General features: G+C 32.4%; 2 protein-coding genes across 2 annotated transcripts; one reads left to right on the top strand and one right to left on the bottom strand.

Annotated features, from left to right (window-relative positions):
* The first annotated feature begins 1,161 nt into the window (after positions 1-1,161).
* LOC139870163 (stress-response A/B barrel domain-containing protein UP3-like) lies at positions 1,162-1,940 on the top strand. The gene has a single exon (XM_071858008.1). The coding sequence runs from the start codon at positions 1,308-1,310 to the stop codon at positions 1,938-1,940; it is 633 nt and encodes a 210-aa protein (XP_071714109.1). The 5' UTR covers positions 1,162-1,307.
* Positions 1,941-2,823: 883 nt separating this feature from the next.
* On the bottom strand, positions 2,824-5,708 carry LOC139872997 (uncharacterized). Its single transcript, XM_071860923.1, has 9 exons — positions 5,547-5,708; positions 5,052-5,233; positions 4,838-4,926; positions 4,588-4,726; positions 3,968-4,042; positions 3,411-3,532; positions 3,250-3,325; positions 3,101-3,160; positions 2,824-2,973 (listed from the first exon to the last, which is right to left on the bottom strand). The coding sequence occupies exons 2-9, from the start codon at positions 5,184-5,186 to the stop codon at positions 2,833-2,835; spliced, it is 837 nt and encodes a 278-aa protein (XP_071717024.1). The 5' UTR covers positions 5,187-5,233; positions 5,547-5,708; the 3' UTR covers positions 2,824-2,832.
* Positions 5,709-27,485: the final 21,777 nt, after the last annotated feature.

Here is a 27,485-nt window from a genome sequence, read left to right as displayed (position 1 = left end):
TGTCGTGATGAAGAATGCAACTGGTCCCGTAACCTTCCATGAGAATTCCCAAAAAGTTAGACGAAAAAAGACCCCGATTAGGAGTGAAACTAACCCAAGACCGGTCCAGAGCATGAGCTTCACCTGTTTATGAGCCTGGCTGTCAATTTCTTCATGTTTTGCTTGTAGGATCCAGAACTCCTCCCAATTTGGATCATCAGAGCTAGTGGTACCACCCTTTTAACTAAATCCACCACCTGATTGTTCAGGAAAATTGATCTCAAGTTAATAGCCATGTAGAACTCCATATCTAATACAAATTGTATCATAGAGGAATATTTCAAATGAAACCAACTTTTAAGTTGAGATTCAAGGAACCAATTAGAGTGAGATACGTGACACGATAATCACATGTGATTGAAAAAAAATATTAAATTTTATTTATTTAAAAAAATTAATTTTTTTTTCGAAATTTTTTTTTTCAATCGCATGTGGTTGGATTTGATATGCAGTAAATCACATGTGATTCTGCATGCAAATCACATGTGATTGTAAAATCCAATCACATGTGATTGTGCATGTCAAATTCAATCACATGTGATTAAAAAAAAATATTTAGTAAAATGACGAATTTCAGTAAGTTTGTGTTAAAACCTTTAAACACCAAGTTTTTGATCAAAACTTGATCAAATCACCGAATTAAAGTCTGAAATTTTGAACATATGATCACGAAACGCTAATAAACTTGATCAAATCATCGAATTAAAGTATGTTTCCGGTTGAAATTTTTTTGTGAAAAGAAAAAAATTTGAATTTTATTAAAAAAAATCTGAATTTTAAAAAAAAATCTGAATTTTTTTTCAATCACGTGTGATTGGATTTGACATGCAGAATCACATGTGATTGTGTTTTACAATCACATGTGATTGAGGTTTTACAATCACATGTGATTAGGCGTTATAATCACATATGATTAGGTTTAAAATGCTAAATTTAAAAAAAAATAAAAAAAAAATTTAAAAAAGAAATTATAAAAAAGAAATTTAAAAAAAAAATTGAATTTTTTTTTTCAATCATATGTAATTGTCGTACCACATGTAGCCATCTCATTAGTCCATTAAATTTTAAGCAAATTAATAGAATGTAATACAATGGATTACAATTTTATGGATTACAATTTTTACGAGTACTATGATTTTCTTCTACATGTCAACAGCAACATGAAAATAAAAATATAAAAGATCACCCGGCAGCCTTGTTTGCTAGTAAAGGATATTGTTCCAGCAAGCAGACGGTTAATTCCATCATCCACCTAATTGAATATATCAATGTCGAGTGAAGATCAAGAGCAAGAGCAGATTGTTGAACATGTGGTCCTGTTCAAACTGAAACCCGATGCTGATTCTACTAAAGTCGCAGCTTGGCTGAACGGACTCAACGGTCTGACGTCACTCGGTCTCACGCTCCACCTCTCCGCCGGAAAACTCCTCCGGTCTCAGTCGCCGTCGCTCACCTTCACTCACATGCTTCACAGTCGTTACAGATCAAAGGAGCATCTCCGGCAGTACGCGGTTCATCCTGAGCACGTGCGCGTGGTTACGGAAGGTAAATCCATTATTGATGACGTCATGGCTGTTGACTGGATGTCTAATAACGCTAGTGTCTCTCCTAAGCCTGGAACGGCGATGAGAGTTAGGTTTTATAAATTAATTGAAAATTTGGGGGAAATTGAGAAAACTAGGGTTTTGGAAGGGATTAGAAATCAGGTTGAGTCAATTGAAGAGTTAAGTTTTGGCGAGAGTTTTACTCATGACAGGGCCAAGGGTTATACGATTGCTTCGATAGCCGTGTTCCCGGATCCTGCTGATTTGGATTTGAATTCCGATGAGCTGCTGAAAGAGGAAGTTAAGGATTCAATAGAAAGTGTGCTGGTTGTTGATTACGTAATTCCATCTCCTTAGCTATATATCATCATCATCATCATCATCATCATCATATGTAATGTAAGCGTTGTTTCTTCTAAAGCTTTTCTCAGTTATACTACGGAGTAAATGTTAATATATTATTATAATTATGATAAATAATGAATAATACAATAAATAATTTCCTTGATTGAATCCTAATCAGAATCATCGATTGATAATAGCATATTTGAAAGTGTTTACGCACAATATAGGAGCTTTATCTGGTAGGAGGGGTTGCTCCTACTAAAATTTGAGTAGGTAGTTAAATTTGTACAGCTCTTTGAGTTAATAACGTGTGGCTTTTGAATCAACTAAATCGAAGTCCCTATGAAAAAATATGACCGAAATGGAGAAGTTTCGAAGAATTTGCTCATCAACAATTTACCTAATAAGAGTTCTTAGAATCAAACCTCATTATATCTTGGGATGTCACGGAAAAAGATTGGAATTGTCTATGAAATTACCCGATTATGTCGCGCACATATGATGATATGAATAAAACTAGGTGAATAGACGCTTTGAATTTTGAATTGCATATTGGTTTAGTTATCACATTCAACTTTGGGAGATGATGATCTTTCAACTTTGAGTTATACTTAAAATTTTTGGTTTATAGGTGACAATCACCAATTCATTAACTGCTAAATGGTTGGGTCTGTGTTCACCTTTTTCAAAAGCTATGCAACCATGTTCACATATATTAACACTAGAGCAAAACCCATGGCTTCACTCAGATGCTTCACAGTTCACACCCAATTTCGACCCAAGAACTTAAAATGGGCAATGGCTATAGACAACAGAATATCTATACACTATTTGATTGACAGTTTAATAATTACATAAATAACCTTTCTTATATGTACTGACTTTGGACACAAAAAGGAAAAGATTAGCTGGTATGAGTCTTCTTCTTCGTGAGAGTCCTTATCATCCCTTTGGTGATTTTGAAGAACCAAAACAAATTCATAACCGCCAGCACTGGTGGTATCGTATGCAATCCGTAAAATGTGGCTATGTGAAGTTGCCTCACCTATATAAACCACAACATTCGCAACTTCCTAAATATGATTATTAAAGTTGCATAATCATGCGCAACAAAGTACTCAAAATACTCAAATGCTGAACTTTCTGCCATGTACAAAATATATAGAATTTACCTGATCAATATGGTTATGCATATGATAGAAAAATAAGCCAAATAGCACTACCCTTGCAACCTGAACGGATCATAAGCTTTTATGTCAACACTTATATTATGAAAAGTTACACAAGAGCAATGAAGAAATCTGTTATTTGTTATACATACCAACCATCCTAAGAACATTGCTACACCATTCCACAAATAAAGCTTCGAAGCTTTCATATTGGCGACATCAAAATACCTGCAGTTGTGCCATTAACGAGTTTCAGTTCATAAAGGGGAATGAAAATTTCAAGAACTTTTGTACATTTTAGTTGTTTGCATACCATCGTAAGTTGACAAAGGGTGTTGTACTCTCAGTGAAAAGAACCATGAATACGTAAAATTCGGCTTCACCATTTTTAATTGATTGTAAAATTGCAAACATTGATAGCCCATGGTGTAAAATCTGAAAGAGATAGACACAAGTTTGTTAAATGGTTGACTTTTCGGATTTGACTTATTGTGTCATCATCTTTCTTTTCCAAATTTGTACTTGCATTTTCGTGATGTAGAGGTGGCCATTTCGACCCATTTATGGAAAACAGGTTGATTCAGGCTCTACTTTATGAACGGGTCAAATAGGCATATTTTGGATATAGAATAAAATGGAAACGGATCGAAAGTCAAACTGTTTTGAAGTGTGTAAACCTCCAAAATTTTTATTTTACACAGTATATTTACATTATTAGTAGTTCAATTTTCTTTCTTTTTTTTGTCGAAAAATGAAAACTATACAAACGAGCGTTGGAAAGTTGGTCCAACCCAGTCAAGGAGTTAAAGTTGAACAAATTGATTCATGAGATAAATGTGAAGTATCTAAAACTAAACGAGAGTTGCTTACATATTCAAAACCACCTAAAGTTGGGTATGTCCATATAATCATGGCCATGTCCGATAAAAAATAACCCGAGGACATCTGCAATGATATCAAAGAAAAAACGGATCAATTTCTTTTAGAAATACAACTTGCACACCAGCAACAACTAATTAATTCACGAATATATACAACTAGATGGAGGTCCGGAGTAGCCCACCCCATTGGGCCAGATAATCGGAATGAAAAACCGTAAAAAAAAATTAAAAAAAATAACCCACTAAAAGACGAAATAGGTGATGTCGTGATGACATCACCCGAGTACTATTTATTGGTGTTGACTAGTACTATTCATTGGTGTTGGCTAATATAGTTATTGTAAATGTAAATGTAAATGTAAATGTAAATTGTTCTATTTTAGGACATGAACACTCAATCTCATATGGAAGTGTCACATTCGTACCGATAGATCAATGACTTTTTGGTAAGGAAAAAAACAGATGAATGCACACCAAAAGTGAAATTATGGTGAAACAGCACATGTAATTCAAAACAACGCAACATAAAATTGTTCCACAGGCACATAATTAGTCAAGGAAGACAGAAACATATATAAGAGTAGTATATTAAGTCAAAGTCAAATGTACCCCTAGTATTGTTTCTGATAAAATAGACCTTCTCTTGATGATCAACTCTTCGTGGGCATTTTCATCGAAAAGATCTGAAATGAGATGGAAGTAAAGGGAAGCGATGGCCACGAAAAGTGCATGGAAGGTGGAGAAACCCCTGAAAAAAGAAAAAGTTAATAACACGTTAACTAACGGAACTTAAAAAAAACATCAAATACGATAAAATAACAGAATATGATGATTAGGAAGGAAGAAGTTAAATGATAACCTATTCTTCCATTCAAGCTTTTGTGCCTTGTTGAGTTTTTTAAAACCTCCATAGAATAAAGGTGCAACTATTCCTGTAAATTCATAAGACTAAGAAGAATTGTGAGATATCATAAAACGTTCCATAAAGTAAGTTTATAAATTACTTGTAATTTGGGTAACATGTTATTGATAGTTTCATTTGACAAAAAAACAAATCATAAGTAAATACTTACTAGTTTGCACATAATAATGCCACCAAAAGCAGAAATCATCCATCTTTTTTGGGTAGTTAAACTACCGAAATCATTAATCAAATTTAAATTGAAATTTAACCCAAGCGAGGAACTATAATCCAAACCCAACATCATAATTTATCTGTGTATATCTCGATTCAAGCATGCAGGTGCATCAAAAACTACAAGAAAAAAACATAGCATGGAATAAAAATAAAAAAACATATACCAGACGTCTAACCTATAACAAAACATACAACATATTGTCCAAAGGATCGGTTACCTTTTTTAATTTACATGGAATTCGACTATATGTTAAAAAAACTAATAGGTTTTATATAACAAGAAAAAAATCTTGAAAATCAATCATGAATGTAGATATAAGAAAGAACCGGTTTTAGAGATTTTTTTTTTTTTTTTTTTTTTTTTTTTTAATATTGTGTTGGTGGTGAAAGAATAATATAATAATAATGATAGGGGGGATGATGGTGTTACCGTACGTGATGAATGGCAGACAAGGGTGTGTATGTCTCTCGGTTTATTAATCGATGTAAACAGAGATGGTGTTGTGTTTGTGTTTGGGTTGGGGTTGGTCCCGTTGTTCTGGAGATTTATACGGGCAGGATTATTATTCTTATTTTTCTGATCATCATCGATATCTATAATTCACATGCTTCCAATATCCATTACACTTGCTTCCGGATTTGGGTTTCGATTGGAACACTTTTTTGTTTTTCATTATAATTTTAATTAATAATAATAATTAATATTAATTAATATTAAATATTAATATCTTAATATACAAGTAAATATAAATAATAAATAAATTATTATTAAATAAACTTATGATTAGATATTTTTAGAAAATAATAGAAGTTATTGATCTTTAACATTGTTATGATATGAGTAGTCCATACTTTGATTGGAAAAAATAACTGGCCCTATTTTTTAACGATTTACCCCGTAATGGTCTTTATAATCTCTAACTCACATAAAGCGTGACATACACATCCGACGTGTCAAGCTGCTAATTACTTCCCTAATCTTCCTCCACGTGTTAATCACCAGAATAATCAGGATTAATATTTCTTAATTACACAAAAAAAAAAACACATGTCCCAATCAAACAACCCATTAACCTTTTAATTAAGATTTCAATTTCAAAAGATTAACCGCATACCCATACTCTCTCCATCGCTCGATGTACTCTCTCTCTTCCAAATTATTTCAACCGCACCATTTGTACGGGCCAATATTTCCTCCGCCGACGGTAATAACAATCGCCGCTACAACACCTTTAATCGCTACAATTTTAGGCACACAACGGTACTAATTTTGTATAATAAGACCATATACCCAAATCTGCCGGAAGGATTAATCTCTGGTGACTGGAAAGTCGAGGAAGACGACGGCGTTTAAGCGACGGATTAATATCGCAATTATTTTCTCGATGATTGTTTTTGTTGTATTTCTTATTTTTGTTTTTCGATTTTACAAATCTAGCTGTAAATCTGAGTTCTCAAATGGCAATTGCAAAAAATTATTCATAGATGCGTTGATAAAGACATGGTACAATAGGTAAGTCACGCTATGTAATTAGGTTATTATTGTGAATATTATATTCTTTGGTAAATATGTATTATTATGTCCTGATTTATTCAATTGTTTACTGCGATTTGAAGTAAAGGGGTTAGAATTATGTAACTGTAACCCTAATCATATATCAGATAAAAAAATTACCCTTGAATTTGATTATAAAGTTTTAACATTTTCTTGGCCTTGGCTTATGTATAATTTTTTGGATGTCAATGCTAATTGTGCAAATGCAGGTTAGGAGATTTCATGTTGCAATAAACGTTGCTGCCCTAATAATTAATGTTGTGGCAACAGTTTCTTTTCCAGATGTCCCATTGAATGCAGTGAAAGTTTCTTATATATTCACTTTCATGCCAATGTATGAATATAAAGTACTGTGCAATGATAAATGGAACTGTTTCATGTAGGATAGTAAACGAGTTGATCATACGAGAGACATGGTTGATGTTGAACAGGACCAGAGTGCAGAGTGCTGAATGTTGTGATATAATTGACCTATTAAGATCATGCTAAGATGTTTATCTCAGTCTTATTAGTTCAAAATCCTGTGGTTAGTTATTGTTTTTAAGTTTCTTTCTACTTATTTGTTCTCTTTATTTTACCGACATTGTGTATAAACTTTATTGATCCGAAGCTTACTAATAGTCAATGCATAGTAGATATTATCATGCAGGCTCTTAAGGGTGGGGCTGTTGATACCAATTTTGGTGGTGTGCCTCAACATACCTCTAGAGGTAATGCTTTGCTTTGGGAAATAAGTATCTTTCTCATTATTGTGAAATATGAATCTTTGTTGTAGAGTCAAGCAATATGGGTGTAAAATGCGACGCCTTTGGTTGATGAAATAGGGGACATGTGGATATCCCTTCTTCTAAAGGTTGCTTTTTTAATGTCAAATAACCCGTCTTCTAAAAGGTTAGTTTTTTAAAAAAGCTAAACTTTTTTCTTCTCTCAAGTGAACTTATGATAATTATAAATGTGTTATATCTTTGATCTTAAAAAAGGTCAAATTGTTCAATTCCCAGACTGTGGTAGTTTTTATTACAATCAATTATTTTAAGTTGGGCTCAGTTCCAAACTGGAAGTAACAACACACTTTTTTCATTAATTTAGTTACCAGTTTCAACACTTCTTATGATGGGCAGGTGATCAATTGAAGGGTCAGGTGTCCAAAAGTACTTTTCCAGTCATCAAAAAGACTGCAATTATAAGGATCAAATAATCGTTCAGTTGTCAACCAATCTGAATGAGAAAAGCATTATGATAGTTCATTGGAATTGTACTGCATTAGAATACAAAGGTTTTGGTCATGAAGGCTAATATTTATCTGATAGGTGCATTTGTTTTCGAGAACAGGTTCTCTGAGTTGAAAGATGACTATCTTGGAGATCAATGAATTGAACCAGAATCACATAGTAACTTTTCCTATTGATGCATATTGGATGTGGCAATATCGACCCATTTACCTTTGAACAGGTCAAAACATCTTAGTTAAGTCAATTTGTATGTATCAGGTTTGGGTCAAAACATATGGGTTCATAAAACTCCTATAAGTACACTGCTATTTTGTTACTGACATAATAACACGATAAGTTCACTGCTATTTTGTATGTTATTGTCTAAATCATGCTCTTAGTTTTTTATATGTAACATAACCTTTTGAATGAATGTGATTTTATTTGGATTGCTTCGCAATTTAGCATTTTTTATATTGTTTAGTTTTATCACTGTTAAAATAGTGAGGATAATCTTGTGATAACATCTTAGTTAAGTCAATTTGTTTCTCACTTAGAGTTTAAACTCAGTCAAATCCTTTATATCTTTAACATGTGTTTAGTTTGTATACTATAATCTTTAGTAGTATTACAAAAGTGATTGATAATTAAATATTCCTTTGTAGTGGCTGAAAGTCAATACGAAGAAGCTACCCGGGCCGCTACATCATATCAATAGACACAATACATCGCACTCACGACACATAAGATAATATGTTTCCAGTTGGTTTGATTAAGAGTTGTCGTGCAACGTACGGGCTCTTAAAGGCTAGTACTCTTATAAAATTTAATAAGTTGAGTGATGTTGGTTTTTGATTTAATAATAAAATAACATAACAAATTTAAAAAATTCAAGTCATAAGAATGTGAATTTATATATTAGCCGTGACATTGTAAAAACTGTTGACATAAATGCGTCTTCAGCTCCTAACATGATTAATTTGGTCTTCTAAACTAATCGAACATTTATTCGGCACATAAAACAAATGATTGTTATTTTTTCATCACTTTAAGCTTTACTACCACTGTATTTTAATTTGTTTAGACAACTGGAGTGAATAAAGAAAGAAAAAATAAATAAATAAATAAATAAATAAATAGGGCCTAAGAGATAAAAAAAAAAAAAAAAAAAAATTTGTCTAGTTCAGGTCTCGGGGTGAGATTCGTGAATACTCACATTATTTTATACTCTAGTATGCATACTCATATGTGATCTAATGTTTTAGTTGTAATGAAGTAATACCTGAATTTATAAAACGGTTATGAGTATAATCAGTTGATATGGAGAAAAAGTAAATAAAATTGGGAAAAAAGTCTCTCATTTTTGTTTGTTTAAAATTAAATTTAACTTTAATAAAGGTAATAGATAATAGATTGAAAAATTAAATATCTGAATAATGATTTAAATTCAAAATAAATAATCTATCTATAACCTATAATAATACGTATAGATATGACACGTGTATACCTCAAACCTATTCCCTACCCCCTATTCCACTAATTGCTCACAACATGACATGTGTCAAAAATTCATTGGCCACAGTTTAACAATTTAAAAAAAAAAAATCATGGTTCAAACGTCAATTGTTTCTTCCCCATTCATTCTTTCCTTCCAGACAATCCATCCCTAAAAATCAATTAGGATTTTCATATAATAACCACTAAATCGTCTACCCAAATAACACCATCTGCTACCAAATAATCCCGTATTGACTTACGGGTTGCAGAATTAGGGTTTTCGCATACGACCTGATTCAAATACTTATTTGAATAATTTAGCTTATCCTTATAATTTATATATTGTTTATATACTATTATATACTGTTTATAATTTAGCTTATCCTTATAATTTATATATTGTTTATAATTTAGCTTATATTAGTGTAGATTATGGTTTTGGTTGCTTTGCTAATCAAGGTAAAGGTTGTGAAGATGTGGGTCTAAAAAGGTATTTGTTGGGTTAAACACGTGTACCATGTTGTGTAAAGTGTATTTGCAGGTTTTGTTCTTTTGAAAATGAGTGTTGAACTTATATTGGTTAAAGTGGGAAATCATGATCCATTTGGGTCATAATTGTCCATTCCGACCCGTTTAGATTATTATTATTTTCTTAATTTGAAGTTGCCGGCAGGTTTATAAAGTCATTTTAGAGTTGTGGAGTGATTTTAGGTCACACGTGTACATTCGATAAAAATTTGGGTCGTTAACTAAATTTGATGTCAATTTGGGTAAAAGTGTTAAAATCACTCTCGGACCTACTTTGCGGGTTCGTAAGTTGAAATTGGTTAAGTTTGGATGAAAACTAAAGATTGGGGCAGAAAGTATCTACGAAAAGCTTTCAAACGGTATATGATATGTTTGGGTTTGTCGAGTCTAAAGAGGTTTTAAACGTGTGTCAAAATGGGAGGCGGGAGCTGCTGCAGGGCTGTTATACTTGTCCATTCTGACCCGTTTACATTACTTTCTTTCTTAAATTTAAAGTTGCCAACAGGTTTATAAAGTCACTTTAGAGTTGTGGAGTGATTTTGGGTCACCTGTGTACGTTCGATAAGAATTTGGGTCGTTAAGTAAATTTGATAAGAAGTTGTGGAGTGATTATGAATAAAATCGTTTGGTTTTGATGTTGATGGCAGTTCCTTAAATGATAATTATACTTTGAAAACTGATTGTACGGTTTGATTTGGTTGTGACAACTTCTGACCCATTTGACTTGGTATCTCATTGTCCCATATCGTTTTTATACTATTTTATTTGCGCACAACTATTATATGTTTTGAATAAAATCGTTTGGTTTTTATGTTGATAGTAGTTCTGTTGGTTGAATGTGGGTTAACACACTAAACGATAAACTTAAGTATGATTAACCAAAGAATATGTTTTGATGATGACACGCACACATACGCATAAGTGATGACCAACATCTTAACATAAAACACGCAAGGTCACTAATCCATACTTTATCTTGCAAACGACCAAGTCAAACATAGGATTAAGAATGAAATTAAAAGTTCAGGTAAACACACGGTCAAGGTACGGTCGACCGCATAGTCAACCGTGAAACCCCAAACTGAATTGCAACGTAGTTTTCTGAAAACAAGTTGCACGGTCGCCACCACAGTCAACCGCAGTGCGACCGCAGTTTCTTCTGTCTCCAATTTTGACCAAATAAAGTTTGACTTGTTCCCGACATCTATAATTCATGAAACCTTTCTAAACATGCTTAGAATAGATGCCCTCTCCATACTCAATTGAGTTTTGGTCATAAAAACACTAATTATGATTAATTACGCCTAATGACATCTTAATGACAAATTAACCAAGATTAGGCATAACACATAAGTGTTAATCAACCACTTGTGATCTTAATTATTATCTAGATATATTTAGTACGATCATCAAGTGCCAACACACTTAAGCCAATGTCACTAGAACAATGATTGCTATTAGAAATGACTTAGTGATTAATTAAGGCTAAATGAAGAACAATGATCTCAAGGTTAAACTAGAAATGACTTGTAATCCTAAAACACACTTAGATACATTTAGGATGGTCACCAAGTCTCAACTAGAGATTGCTCTTCCCTTGTGCATGTGTTGGACATTAATGTGTGCTTACACATTAATCATGTAATGTGTTATATTGCACATTATACTTTTTAAGTACTTGAATTATAAGTTGTACAAGTATCTACATGATTGATCTTTGAATAACTATCTCTTGCTATGTGAGTATTACTTGCTACTTGCAAATATGCTTAATACTCATAAACTTGTCAACTTAATTAATATGTTTGCCATGTGCTCATTAGTTAGGATTCAAGTAACTAACCTACTCCAATAGATTAAGTGTAAAATGGTTCACAATGAAACTATAGTAAATTGTCTATTTGGTCTAGTCTAAGTAACTAAGTATGATTGCTTGATCAAGAATAACTTAACCTTAATGTCTCTACACACTTCATGATTATCTTATAGAGACATTATTCAATTAATCCCTAACTAAACTCAAATGAAACATGACTTGTGATTAATTGAAACTAGGGAGTTAATGATATAGTGACTAGCCTTTAGAATTGAACCAAGAGCATTAAAGTGACTAACTAAGTCTTGACCAATCTGAAATTTCCCTAAATATCAATCAAGACACTTCTCCAAGAATGTTGGGTTTGCCACTTTTGGAATGATTAGTCACTTTCATGCAATAAGACCAAATCTCACACACTTAATGCATATAGTACTTGTATATGATGTTTGGTTTCTTTTGCAGGTGCTAGAAGGAGTAAAGGTGCCAAAATGTGGTGTTCAGATCTGAGTCAAACGGCTATACAACGGATACCAATTTTGGACTGGAGCATGCACGGTCGCACCACGGTCGATCGTGCAGACAACCGTGTGTCAACGACTGTTTTTTGAATCCCACTATAAAAGGCAAACATTTAAGAGCATTTGAAGCTGACCCTCTTGCACATTTAAAAGGCTTATCTCCAGTGATCACAAGTGCATCAATTACTACTCAAACGTGATCAAGTAAGAGAAGATTCTATGATCTTATAGATAAAGAATTGGGTTATTGTAAACTTACTAATTAAAATCATTTATCTTGTGAGTTTACTTAATGTGTTAGGGTCATCATTGCAGAGTGTATGAGTCTTGTAACTTCAATTAGTGGAAGTATAGGCTAGCTTAGTGATCTACTTCCTTAAAGGGACTTAGGAAGTTGATTAATCTCATTTGGAGATTAGTACTTGTCCAAGGTGAAGACAAGTTGATCTAGGTTAGAGTTGATCTTTCAAAGGGATAGAAAGATTAGGTTTGTTGTCTACTAAAGAAGATTGAAGACTTGTAAATCGGATCTCCACCGGGTTTGGAGAAAAGTGCTTAATGAAGCAACAAATCCCGATTAGTGTGATCGGGGAGTGGATTAAGGTGGATTAGTTAACATCCACCCGAACCACTATAAATTTTTGTGTCTATGTTCTTTAAATTACTTCATTTATCATTTTGAACATATACACTACACACATCAAGTTTGAGTTGAGTTGGTTGATCAAAGTAAAATCGAATTTGGCGATCAATCGAAAAAATTGTTAAAAACGTATTAAGTAACTATTCACCCCCTGTAGTTACTTACAATTGGTATCAGAGCGGTTGCTCAAATCATTGCGCTACAAACGATCGCGAAAGCAATAATGCGCTACTTCTGTAGCATCAAATATTTAAGTTTGTGCTCAATTGTCACTAAGACAAAATACTTAAAATGCGCTACTTCACCAGTCACTACTAAAATGATGGAGCGGATCACCCATGTGAGTGGGCTAATCACTTCTGTCCGACATACTTTTCTCTCAAAAATAATTTGTATATAGGATTTGATAAACACATTGTCACTCATGAATATTAAAACAGTAAATATGTTGGGAAAAATAAAAACTCAATACAATCTCAAAATCTACGCATCCTTTGAGACGTGACATGTCACATAAACATGTCTCTCTAGGCATGGATTTCTCAAATGATTTGCAACCATTTCATTCGTAGATATGTACTACATATTTACTAAAACTCTTGCAACCATGTCTCTAAGTAATGATGCATTTTACAATTATGTGCTTGACTTACAATGGACCTTGGAATGAACTACAAAGTACTAACTATTTTAGTAAACTAGTACTCAATCAATAACTTTATTATAAACTCCAAGTTTCTCAAAAGATTGGTTAAGCTACAACAGCTTATTCAACCTTAGTTGACATAAAAAATCAGCCTCCATTGTAAACAAGGCTTCATACGACTAATTCTTGTTACTCCATGAGATAACAACCTAGTCAATATGTGTACAGCCTTTTGATTTCAAATCATTTTCATTAAAGCACAATAAGATAACATTACTACTTAGATACCTTAGTATCATTTTCATGGCCTTTTGAATTGCTTTCCATCCTAAATGGAAATTAATCAACTTTGTACATTGCATAACGTACAAAGGATTTCCAACCTTTATCGCATAAACAACAAACTTCATTTGCTCATTTCTTATTGGAGTTTAAGGACAAAAAGATACGCTCAATATTCACCATAAGATGCTTAGTGAGATTAGTTAACACATTCAAGGATCTTGTTAATATAAGCTCTTGTGAAAGAGATATTAACTTCCTTGAACAATCTCTTGAAATTCTAATTTCAAGAATATATGAAAATTCTCTCACAATAACATTCTTCCTATTTATTCAATCCTCAAAAAATATCATCAACGTATAATGATAAAATAAGCATTTAGACCTTTTAGTACATACTCATGATCCTTATTGATCATAATGAAATCATTCGATATGATTACATTGTGAAAGTACATATATCATTTTCTCAAAGACTGTTTGAGGCCATAGATTAATTCAAAAAATCTACAAACCATATGTTTGTGACCATTGTTGAAGAAATCTACACATTGATTTCTTGATATAGTTCTTCATTGAGAAGTCAAGACTTGTTACATTCATTTAATGTAATTCAAGGTCTATTGTTTGTCATTATGGCTAGAATAAACCTAATTTGATGATTTTATAACAAGATACTAGGTTTCCACTTAGTAAACTTTTCTTGTTGGTTGTAGCTTTTTGCCACATTTTGACCTTTGTATCTTCAGGATACTCACTCCAATTCTTATTCCATTATTTTTGATCCATTTGTCTTTTAGATGTCATGTTAGAGCATCTTTATTCAATCTCATATCGAATAGGGTTTATAATGACAACTTCTTTATCTTAATTGAGATTTTTTCGAAACTAATTCTTGGTATCTCATAAGCTCCCTGATAATGCTAAAAACGAACATATATTTCATAGCATTATTCCTCAAGAAAGACAAGCTTTTAGTTGCAATTGTTCTATTTACAAGTGATATTCGTTTAAATAATAAAAGGTGAAGACAAAAGACAGATTCGACGAATTGAAGATGCAAACGACTAAAAAGCTCAAAAGAACAAAAGACAATCAAAGAGGTTCCAATTATTGATAAGAAACGTCTCGAAATTACAAGAGTACAAGATTCAAAACGCAAAGTACATAATATAAAATTGTACGCAAGTACGTTCGAAAATCCGAAACCGGGACCAGAGTCAACTCTTAACGCTCGACGCAACGGACTAAAAATTACAAGTTAACTATGTATATAAATATAATATAATATATAATTAATTATATTAATTATATATATATATATTATATTTATAAATAAAAACCGTCGGCAGAGAAAGACTCCAAGGGACTGAGCTGTAATTTCATTCTCCGCGACTCGCGGAGTTTGAAGGCAAAAATGCCGCGAGTCGCGGAGCCCCAAAAGTCGACTTTTCCTATAAAAGCAACCGAATTCTGATCGCAAATGATAATCTTTTTCTTCTTCTTCTCATACGTAAATTATATATATATATTTATAATTTATATTTTAATTTTAATTATAATTCTAATAATAAGGGTATGTTAGCGAATATTGTAAGGGTGTAAGTCGAAATTCTGTCCGTGTAACGCTACGCTATTTTTAATCATTGTAAGTTATGTTCAACCTTTTTACATTAATGTCTCGTAGCTAAGTTATTATTATGCTTATTTAAAACGAAGTAATCATGATGTTGGGCTAATTACTAAAATTGGGTAATTGGACTTTGTACCATAATTGGGGTTTGGACAAAAGAACGACACTTGTGGAAATTAGACTATGAGCTATTAATGGGCTTTATATTTGTTTAACTAAATGATAGTTTGTTAATGTTAATATAAAGATTTACAATTGGGCGTCCCTATAAATTACCATATACACTCGATCGGACACGATGGGCGGGGTATTTATATGTACGAATAATCGTTCATTTAACCGGACACGGGAATGGATTAATAGCCACTAGAATAATTAAAACAGGGGTGAAATTATGTACAAAGGACACTTGGTATAATTGATAACAAAATATTAAAACCTTGGGTTACACTCAGTCGACATCCTGGTGTAATTATTAAACAAAGTATTAAAATCTTGTTACAGTTTAAATCCCCAATTAGTTGGAATATTTAACTTCGGGTATAAGGATAATTTGACGAGGGCACTCGCATTTTATATTTATGACTGATGGACTGTTATGGACAAAAACCAGACGGACATATTAAATAATCCAGGACAAAGGACAATTAACCCATGGGCATAAAACTAAAATCAACACGTCAAACATCATGATTACGGAAGTTTAAATAAGCATAATTCTTTTATTTCATATTTAATTTCCTTTATTTTATATTTAATTGCACTTCTAATTATCGCATTTTTATTTATTGTTATTTAATCGCACTTTTAATTATCGTACTTTTTAATTATCGCAATTTTATTTTATCGCACTTTTATTGCAATTTCATTATCGTTATTTATTTTACGCTTTAAATTAAGTCTTTTATTTATTTAATATTTTACATTAGTTTTAACTGCGACTAAAGTTTTAAAATCGACAAACCGGTCATTAAACGGTAAAAACCCCCCTTTATAATAATAATATTACTTATATATATATTTGTATTTTTATAAAAGTAAACTAATATAGCGTTAAGCTTTGTTTAAAGATTTCCCTGTGGAACGAACCGGACTTACTAAAAACTACACTACTGTACGATTAGGTACACTGCCTATAAGTGTTGTAGCAAGGTTTAAGTATATCCATTCTCTAAATAAATAAATATCTTGTGTAAAAATGTATCGTATTTAATAGTATTTCCTGCAAAAATTTAATACTATTTTGTATACACCCCCTACGACATCAAGTATTTTTGGCGCCGCTGCCGGGGAACTTTCTAAACGCCGGAAGCGCAACGCTAATAAAAAAAAAAAAAAAAAGAGATTTTTTCTATTAAAAGTCGCTTTTGTAAAAATACGTTTTAAATATTCGAAAATATAAAAAGAAAAACAAAAATATAAGTATTTTTAAGATTTTGTTAAATATTTAAGTTGATTAAGTTTCTTTATTTTTATTTTAGTTTATAAAAAATATAAGTTTTATTTAAATATCTTTTATTTATATAAAAACAGAAAAAAAAAATAAATAAATAAATAAAGAAAAATGCGTTGAAATTAAACCTGTCAGTTGAAATTCTGAACCCCGCGACTCGCGGGGTTTGATGTTTTAAATACCGCAACTCGCGGAGTGACTCTGACACGAGACAGAACCCTAATTCAGCATTAATTACGGGGTATTTAATAATTATTATTATTATTAACCCTAATTATTATTATTATTATAATTAATTTTATTTTAACTTTTACTTTTTATTTAATTTATGTATTTAGTATTAATTAGTTTTATTAAATTGTAAAATTAATAGTTTTAATAAATAAATAATATAAAAATAATATTTTTATAAAAATTGTAATTTTTACAACTTTTTGTATATTTTTATATTTTGTCCCTTTTTAATCATTGTAGCGTAATATTTGTATTTTTTCGCTCATATTTAATTTTAAACTTAGTTTTTGCCATAGTCATTTTTACTCCTAGATTTTTAGGATTTGCCGTAGAATTCCTTAAGTGCTTTTTCTTTAGACTAAGATTTAGGTACTTTAGAATTTTGCGACGCCTTTTTAAGTTTTAGTTTCTTTTTAAGTTATTTCCATTTGGGATATAGTTTTTCCTGTAAGCTTTAATATTTTTAGACGACTTTTACCTATGTATCAATTATCATTCCAATTAGTAATTTCAATTTGCGATTATAATTTTAAGTTAGTTGTAGTAATAAGGTTAGGTTAGTCAAGTATTTTTAAGTTTTATAAGTTTCTTTTATTTTTTCGTCACCTTTTATTTTTCAACCATTTTTCTTTTTCGACCTTTTTCGACGAACTCTTTTTCTTTCTTATTTCTCGCTATTCTAGTTTTAGGACATAGATTTTTATTCTACTTCTTATCTAAATTTCTTAAAATTACGAAAATTTATTTTGAGTGGTTAAATTGATAGACATCAAAATTTTCTGGTTCGTAGTAATAGTTGGATTTGTACGTGGACCGGGTTATTGGAGCCAAACAGTCCTCAATTATATTGAGACCAAACGAATCCTGCCCCTCTGCTGCATCTTTTGACTATTCGAAACGTGGGCAAAATCAGAAAAGTCTATTGATTGGATAACTTATTATAATTTTTCTTTCCTTTTAAAAACTAATAGGATATTCAGTGAATGCACCGAGCAAGACGTTCACCACCTTTTGTACGTTCACCACCTGTAACTAGATCAAGACATTTAGCAAATATAACCGCCATTGATTTTTCTTTAGAATCGTCATCCAGTCGACCAAGTACTTCAGTTCAAATTTCCGATAATCCATTTTTTGAACCCGACCTCACAATTGAGAATCCGGAGAATATTCAGGAACGGTTCGTAGATCCTGAACCACTAAACTTTCCTCCGGAACCACCAATCATTCAAACAGAGATTGTTGAGGAACGAACCATTAAATCAGAATCCTCTAGTGATTCCGATTCAACAAATTCAATTATGGAGAATCTAGAACCTTTAAGTATGGAAGACCGAATGAGAGCTAAACGCACTGGCCAAGGAAACGCAATTACTCATCCAGACATTAATGCGCCAGATTATGAAATCAAAGGACAAATTCTACACATGGTAACTAATCAATGCAAATTTAGTGGTGCGCCGAAGGAAGATCCAAATGAACATCTACGTACCTTTAATAGGATCTGCACACTATTTAAAATCCGAGAAGTGGAGGATGAACAGATATATCTCATGTTATTTCCCTGGACTTTAAAGGGAGAAGCCAAAGATTGGTTAGAATCATTACCTGAAGGGGCGATCGATACATGGGATGTTTTAGTTGACAAATTTCTTAAACAATTCTTTCCTGCATCTAAAGCCGTAAGACTTCAAGCAGAAATTGTTACGTTCACACAGAAGCCAAATGAAACTCTATATGAGGCATGGACAAGATATGGAAAGTTGTTAAGAGGATGTCCGTAACATGGTTTAGACACCTGTCAAATAGTACAAATATTCTACCAAGGATGCGACATCACTACAAGGAAAGACATAGATATAGCAGCTGGTGGTTCTATTATGAAGAAAACCGAAACTGATGCTTACAAAATTATTGATAACTTTGCTTCCCACTCACATGAGTGGCACCAAGAAAAAGATATCGTTAGATCATCTAAAGCAGCTAGAGCCGATTCTAGCCATGACTTAGATTCCATTTCCGCAAAGATAGATGCTGTGGAGAGACGAATGGAAAAGATGACTAAAGATATTCACTCAATACGAATTAGTTGTGAGCAGTGTGGAGGACCACATTTGACAAAAGATTGTCTCAGTATTGAATTAACAATGGAACAAAGAGAGAATATTTCATACATAAACCAAAGGCCTGGAAATAATTATCAGAATAATTATCAACCGCCAAGACCGATTTACAATCAAAACCAGAATTATAACAGAAATATTCCATACAACAACCAACAAGGTCCTAGCAATCAACAAGTATCCAATAATACTTATAATCAGCAAAGACCTAATTTTCAAAACAAACCACCACAACAAACCGATGATAAAAAGCCGAATTTAGAAGATATGATGACGAAGCTAGTTGAAACTCAAACACAGTTTTTCACATCTCAAAAACAAACCAATGAACAAAATGCTCAAGCATTTAGAAATCAACAAGCTTCTATTCAAAATCTGGAACAAGAAGTAAGTAACCTAGCAAGGTTAATAGGTGAAAGAAAACCGGGAAGTCTACCTAGTGATACAAATGCTAACCCCCGGAATGAAACAGCTAAAGCTATTACCACAAGAAGTGGTACAACACTTAAACCACCTAAAATAACTGTAACTTCTGATGAAGCTATTCCTACTCCACAAGAACCAACACCTGATCAAGATAAGGAAAAAGAACCGGCAGTTGAAAAGATTAATGAAGATAACACAGCTAAGGCTAAACCTTATGTTAAACCATATCAACCACCACTTCCTTATCCGAGTAAAATGAAGAAAGAAAAACTTGAAGCCGAGCAGTCCAAATTCTTGGATATGTTTAAACAGATAAATGTAAATCTTCCTTTCATTGATGTGATTTCAGGAATGCCTAGATATGCTAAATTCTTGAAAGATCTAATCTCAAATAGAAAGAAAATGGAAGAACTCTCGGCTGTTACTATGAATGCTAATTGTTCAGCAGTGCTGTTGAATAAGATACCAGAAAAATTATCTGATCCAGGAAGTTTCACAATTCCATGTTTTCTGGGTAGTCTTAGTTCAATAGAAGCATTGGCAGACTTAGGTGATAGTATAAATCTAATGCCGTATTCACTATACACTAAACTAGACCTTGGAGAATTGAAACCAACAAGAATAAGCATACAACTAGCCGATAGATCAATAAAATATCCTAGAGGGATAATGGAGAACATGCTAGTTAAAGTTGGTACTTTAGTATTTCCAGTAGATTTTGTTGTTCTGGACATGGAAGAAGATTCTCAAGTTCCTCTCATATTAGGAAGACCATTCTTAAACACGGCTAAAGCAATGATAGACGTGTTCGGTAAGAAATTGACCCTAAGTATAGAGGATGAGAGTGTTACCTTTTCAGTTGATAGAGCAATGCAACAACCACAATCTGCAGATGATACATGTTATTATATTCAAACTATAGATGCACATGCAGAATTATTAGAAGAATTTCCAGAATTACAAGGAACAGGAGAATGTTCTTTAGGAGAAGGTAATGAACCAATTGATGAAGCTGAAATGTTAGCTACACTTATAGCTAATGGATATGAACCAACAACAGAAGAAATTCAAATGCTAAAAGAAGAAGACAGATATCGATACAAATCATCGATAGAAGAACCTCCGAAATTAGAGTTAAAGCCACTTCCAAACCATTTGGAATACGCTTATTTACATGGTGAATCTGAATTACCTGTAATAATATCGTCTTCTCTTACTGAAAATGAGAAATCACAACTCATTTCTGTGTTGAAAGCTCATAAACCAGCCATTGCATGGAAGATTCATGATATTAAAGGAATAAGTCCTTCGTATTGCACACATAAAATCCTTATGGAAGAAGGTCATAAAACGTATGTGCAACGCCAACGAAGACTAAATCCTAATATGCAAGATGTAGTTAAGAAAGAGATTATTAAACTGCTAGATGCAGGTTTGATATATCCAATTTCTGATAGTCCATGGGTAAGCCCAGTTCAATGCGTACCTAAGAAGGGTGGCATGACTGTCATTACAAATGAAAAAAATGAGCTTATTCCTACTAGGACTGTAACAGGATGGCGTGTATGTATTGATTATAGAAAATTAAATGACGCCACCAGAAAAGATCACTTTCCCTTACCTTTCATAGATCAAATGTTGGAAAGATTAGCCGGAAATAGTTACTATTGTTTTCTAGATGGATTTTCCGGATATTTTCAAATTCCAATAGCACCCGAAGATCAAGAGAAAACCACATTCACGTGCCCTTATGGTACTTTTGCTTACAAACGCATGCCATTTGGACTTTGCAACGCCCCTGCAACCTTTCAAAGGTGTATGATGGCGATTTTTCACGACATGATAGAAGAATGCATGGAAGTATTCATGGATGACTTTTCAGTCTTCGGTGATACATTTAAATCATGTCTAATTAATCTGGAACGAATGCTAATTAGATGCGATTAATCAAATCTAGTACTTAATTGGGAGAAATGCCATTTCATGGTTAAAGAAGGCATCGTTCTTGGACATAAAATTTCAAAAGAAGGAATTGAAGTGGATAGAGCTAAAGTAGATGTAATTGCTAAACTTCCACATCCCACCAATGTTAGAGGAGTTAGGAGTTTTCTAGGGCATGCCGGTTTTTACCGACGTTTCATAAAAGATTTTTCTAAAATTGCCACTCCTATGAATAAACTCCTAGAAAAGGATGCTCCATTCATCTTTTCAGATGAGTGTATCAAATCTTTTAATATTCTTAAAGAGAAACTCACTAATGCGCCGATCATGATAACACCAAATTGGAATCTACCATTTGAACTAATGTGCGATGCAAGTGATTTTGCAATGGGAGCCGTTTTAGGACAAAGGATTGAAAAACGATTTCAACCTATATATTATGCTAGTAAGACGTTACAAGGAGCACAAACAAACTATACAACTACTGAAAAAGAACTCCTTGCTATTGTCTTTGCTTTTGACAAATTTCGATCATATCTCGTTCTAGCAAAAACGGTGGTCTATACCGACCATTCTGCTCTTAGATACCTATTTTCAAAACAAGATGCTAAACCAAGATTAATCCGTTGGATTTTACTCTTACAAGAGTTTGATATTGAAATCCGAGATAAAAGAGGAGCAGAAAATCTCGCCGCTGATCATCTTTCTCGTCTTGAAAATCCCGAATTAGAAGTTCTAAATGAATCGGCCATACAAGACAACTTTCATGATGAATATCTATTGAAGATAGATTATAAAGAAATCCCATGGTTTGCAGACTATGCAAACTACTTAGTTTGTGGATTCCTTGAAAAAGGATTATCGTACCAAAGACGAAAGAAATTCTCCAGTGATATAAAACACTATTTCTGGGAAGATCCACATCTGTTTAAAAGTTGTCCCGATGGAATAATACGCCGATGTGTATTTGGAGATGAAGCTAGTAAAATATTAAACCATTGTCACACAGGACCAACAGGAGGGCATTATGGGCCTCAACTAACAGCAAGAAAAGTTTATGAAGCTGGATTCTATTGGCCTACAATTTACAAAGACGCACATCTTCTTTGCAAATCCTGTGATGCATGTCAAAGGGCTGGAAAAATAAGTCAACGTGATGAAATGCCACAAAATGTCATCCAAGTATGTGAAGTATTTGACATTTGGGGTATTGACTTTATGGGTCCATTTCCGAAATCTCATAATAATCTATATATACTCGTAGCCATTGATTATGTATCTAAATGGGCGGAAGCACAAGCTCTCCCAACTAACGATGCACGAGTTGTAGTCAACTTTTTAAAACGTCTTTTTGCAAGGTTTGGAACACCGAAAGCTTTAATAAGTGATCGGGGTACTCATTTCTGTAATAATCAACTTGAGAAAGTTCTTAAAAGATATGGAGTAACTCATAAAATCTCCACTGCATATCATCCACAAACAAGTGGACAAGTTGAAAATACCAACCGAGCTTTAAAACGTATTCTAGAGAAAACCGTAGGATCAAATCAGAAGGAATGGTCCATTAAATTGGAGGATGCACTCTGGGCTTTTAGAACAGCCTACAAAACTCCAATTGGAACCACACCTTTTAGACTTGTTTATGGAAAAGCATGTCATCTTCCAGTAGAAATTGAACACAAAGCATTTTGGGCTTTGAAAACATGTAATCTTGATTTACATGAAGCTGGACGTTTACGATTAAGTCAACTAAATGAATTAGAAGAATTAAGACATGAAGCATACGAAAATTCGTTAATCTATAAAGAAAGAACGAAGAAATGGCATGATAAAAGAATCAGGAGTTCAAAAGAATTTAAAGAAGGAGACAGAGTTCTTCTTTTCAATTCACGATTCAAGCTATTTCCAGAAAAATTGAAATCAAGATGGTCTGGACCATTCATAGTCAAAAGATGTAACGACCCGGAAATTTCCGACCAAATTTAAACCCTAATCTTTATATGTTTCCGACACGATAAGAAAAATCTGTAATGTTGAGTCTAGAAAGTCTGAAACCTATATCTGGATGATTAATTACCCTTGACCATTCCCGACAATTCACGGACAATTGTGTGTAAATATAATCAATATATATATATATATATATATATATATATATATATATATATATATATATATATATATATATATATATATATATATATATATATATATATATATATATATATATATAAAGTTTGATATGTATAAGTTGTTATATTATTATTATCATTAATGTAATTGGTATTATTACTAATATCATTATTTTTATTATTATTATTTTATTATCATTATTATTATGATTAGTATTATCATTATTATTAGTAATATAATTATCATTCTTACTATTATCACATTTATATTATAAGAAATATTATTATCATTAGTATTTTTATAAGTATTATTACTATAAGTGTTATCATTTATGTATTATTATTAATATTATGATTATTAGTATTACTTTTAGATATTATTATCATTATCACTAATAATTATTATTATTATCATAAATTATTATTAATATCAATTTTTTTTTTAGTTGATAATATTAATGTTATTATTATTAATTTTATTATTATTATCAGAATTAATATAATATTAAAGCAGATAAAACACTGTAACTAATTTTGGTATTGTCCCTAAATTGGACACAAATGGAAAATTAAGTGTACGTATCTTTCTTTGATTCGGTTACCAGTCTTTTCTCCTTTAATTTTTTTTTTTTTGTTGTGTTCTTCTTGATTCAATTAACCTGATGACTACCAATCTACTATATTTTTTTATTATTTCTGTTTCTGAAGTCGACTACCAACACTAGCAAACAATAAAAAATTACTGCTTCCATGATTCGATTGGTAACTGGATACTAGTTTATATTCAGCCTATAACCAACGCAAATTAAAAACAAAAACAGATACATTATTTTTTTTCCTCCCTTTATTCCTCGCCACTGTTTCAGTTATATCGAAACTCTTGTGATGTTCAACCACCAAGAACGACACCACCCAAATCACCACTATCGATCATCTCCATCGAACACCCAATCATCATCTCATCAACATCACCAAAAACCATAAACCATCACTGCCTTGCTCGTTTTCTCCATCACCCATCATCTTCAACAACCATGAGTCACCACCTTCTCGTTATTGCTCGAACCACAACTTTCACCTCGATGCTCGATGTTTATATGAACCAAGTAATCCCCATCTTCACTTTGTCTAGCTATGGTTTAAAGAAACCCAAATCACCATCGATCCCAACCCCTGTTACACCTCCATAATACTGCAAGACTTCTGTCTTCAACAAACCGTAAACCCCATTAAACTACTACTATATACAGCGTATATTTTTTTTTCTATTCTGGCCGACATATATTCAACTAAGAGACCACTTCTGTACCTCACCTGCTACCTTCACCCTACGGCCCAAACTCATCACAATTCACCAATCAATCACCACTACCGCTTGTAACCATCATCGCTCTACCTCTCTATCTCTCTCTCTCCTAATCTTATATAACACTCACCTGCATTTTCTTTTGTTTCGTTAAAATCCTGACCCGCAAACTGAACCATTCCTGCTCCTGTCGCGAACTGTTATGTGATGACCCGGAAATTTTTGACCAAATTTAAACTTAATCTTTGTATGATTAACATTTTCGACACGATAAGCAAAGTCTGTAAAACTGAATCTCAAAATTTTTGAACTACTTTTATATATTTAAATACCCTTCGGTTATTTTCGACGATTCGCGAACAATTATATGTAAATAGATACATATATACTATAACTTGAAAAGGTAACAATGTATTAATTATTTGATACCGTACATGAAATTTATTGGTTTAAATATCTATTTGAATATATATGATAAGTTGAAATATTTATTATTAAAATTTATTTATAAATAACTTCCAATGTGTACTTAAAAAAAACTGATTTATGTATATTAAAAAAATATATACATATATATAATTTCAAGTTATTTAGTAAACGATAGTAACATTTTCAAATTGCTACAGTACCCAAAATGCTACAGTGTTTTCGAAAATCACTATTTGCTACAGTGAAATTGACTTTGCTACAGTGAATTGCTACAGTAAAAATTGACTTTGCTACAGTAACTTTGCTACAGTAAACGCTATTTTAAAATGTATTTCAAAAAAAATAGTGAGGCGATGATTTATAGAAGTAAATGACCAAAACACTCAAATGTATAAGTTATATTTTGAGAGGTATAATTTAGGGATAATCTAAGTCTATATTTTGACAAGTGTACGTGTTACAAAACGTAAAATGCTAGTTTCCTAAGCGTACGAAAATGCGTTTGAAAATCCAGAACCGGGACCCGAGTCAAGAAGAAACGCCCGACGCAACGGACCAAAAATATCTAGTCTACTATGCACAAGAATAAAATATAATATATAAATAATTATATTAATTATTTATATATTTATATTTATTTTATATTATGTCGACAAGCTAGGAGCCAAAACAATGTGAGCTGTCCCTGGTCCTCATGCGAGTCGCATGGCCAGAAGGCCATTTCCATGCGAGTCGCATGACTCCAGATTTCAGGCCAGGTTCTATAAATTGCAACATTTTCTGCCGAGTAAAGAAAGAAAAAAAAACATACACACATATATTACTCCGTATTTATTATTATTATTATTATTATTATTATTATTATTATTATTATTATTATTGTTATTATTAAGATTAATATTATTATTAATCTTATTATTATTATTAGTAGTATTAATATTATACATAAAATACTACGACGAGGTCTTGAGCGTGTCACTTTCAAAACGAGTTTCCGAGCGAGCTAGAGCTAAGGAAAATATGGGTTATTACCAAGGAGGTTATGGGTAATGTTCGGGGGTATTTTTGTGAAGCAAACCTCGTGTTTATCATCTCCGATGCGTCTACGTGCTTTCCTACAATATTGTATATCAATATTAAACAGTGAGTTTCATATGATCCCTTTTACTCTCTACATTTTTGGGCTGAGAATACATGCAAATGCTTTATTAACCGATATACAATATTTATATGCGTGAGTTTCATTTGATCCCTTTTTACATATATTTTTGGGCTGAGAATACATGCGCAGTTTTATAAATTGTTTTACTAAATGGATACAAATACTAAAACTGATTTTGTGTGAGTTTCATTTGCTCCCTTTTTAATTGCTTTTGCAATCTATATTTTTGGGCTGAGAATACATGCACTTTATTTTAAACGCAATGGATACAAGTACATACTAAATTCTACACCGAGTTTGAACCGAAAATCCCTTAGCTTTGGTAACTAGTAACTGCCAGTTATAAGAACTGGTGGGCGCGAGTAGTTATATATGGATCCATAGGGCTTGACATCCCCGTCCGAGCTAGAGCGCTAGCCTTTTAACGGACGTATGCTATTTGAGAAACGTACACGTTGGTTTGCGTGTATTATTAAGATGATTATACAAAGGGTACAAATTATATAAACGTTAAAGTTTAGTTACCAGGGTGCTCAACTTTGTAGAACCGATTGATAAACGTTTCGGATGAAACAACTGAAATCTTGTGATCCACCTTTTATGTAAAACCTATTGATAAACGTTTTGAATAAAACAACTGAACTTTTGTAATCCACATTGATATACGGATTATGTGTAATATTAAAACTATGAACTCACCAACCTTTGTGTTGACACTTGAAGCATGTTTATTCTCAGGTTTCTAGAAGTCTTCCGCTGTTTGCTTATATGTTAGACAAGCTATGTGCATGGAGTCATACATGGCATATTTTTCAAGGAAACGTTGCATTC

The sequence above is a fragment of the Rutidosis leptorrhynchoides genome, chromosome 10, assembly GCF_046630445.1.
Source record: "Rutidosis leptorrhynchoides isolate AG116_Rl617_1_P2 chromosome 10, CSIRO_AGI_Rlap_v1, whole genome shotgun sequence".
Classification (NCBI taxonomy): Eukaryota; Viridiplantae; Streptophyta; class Magnoliopsida; order Asterales; family Asteraceae; genus Rutidosis; species Rutidosis leptorrhynchoides.
Note: the sequence above shows the minus strand (reverse complement) of the source record. Positions and strands in the feature narration are given on the sequence as shown.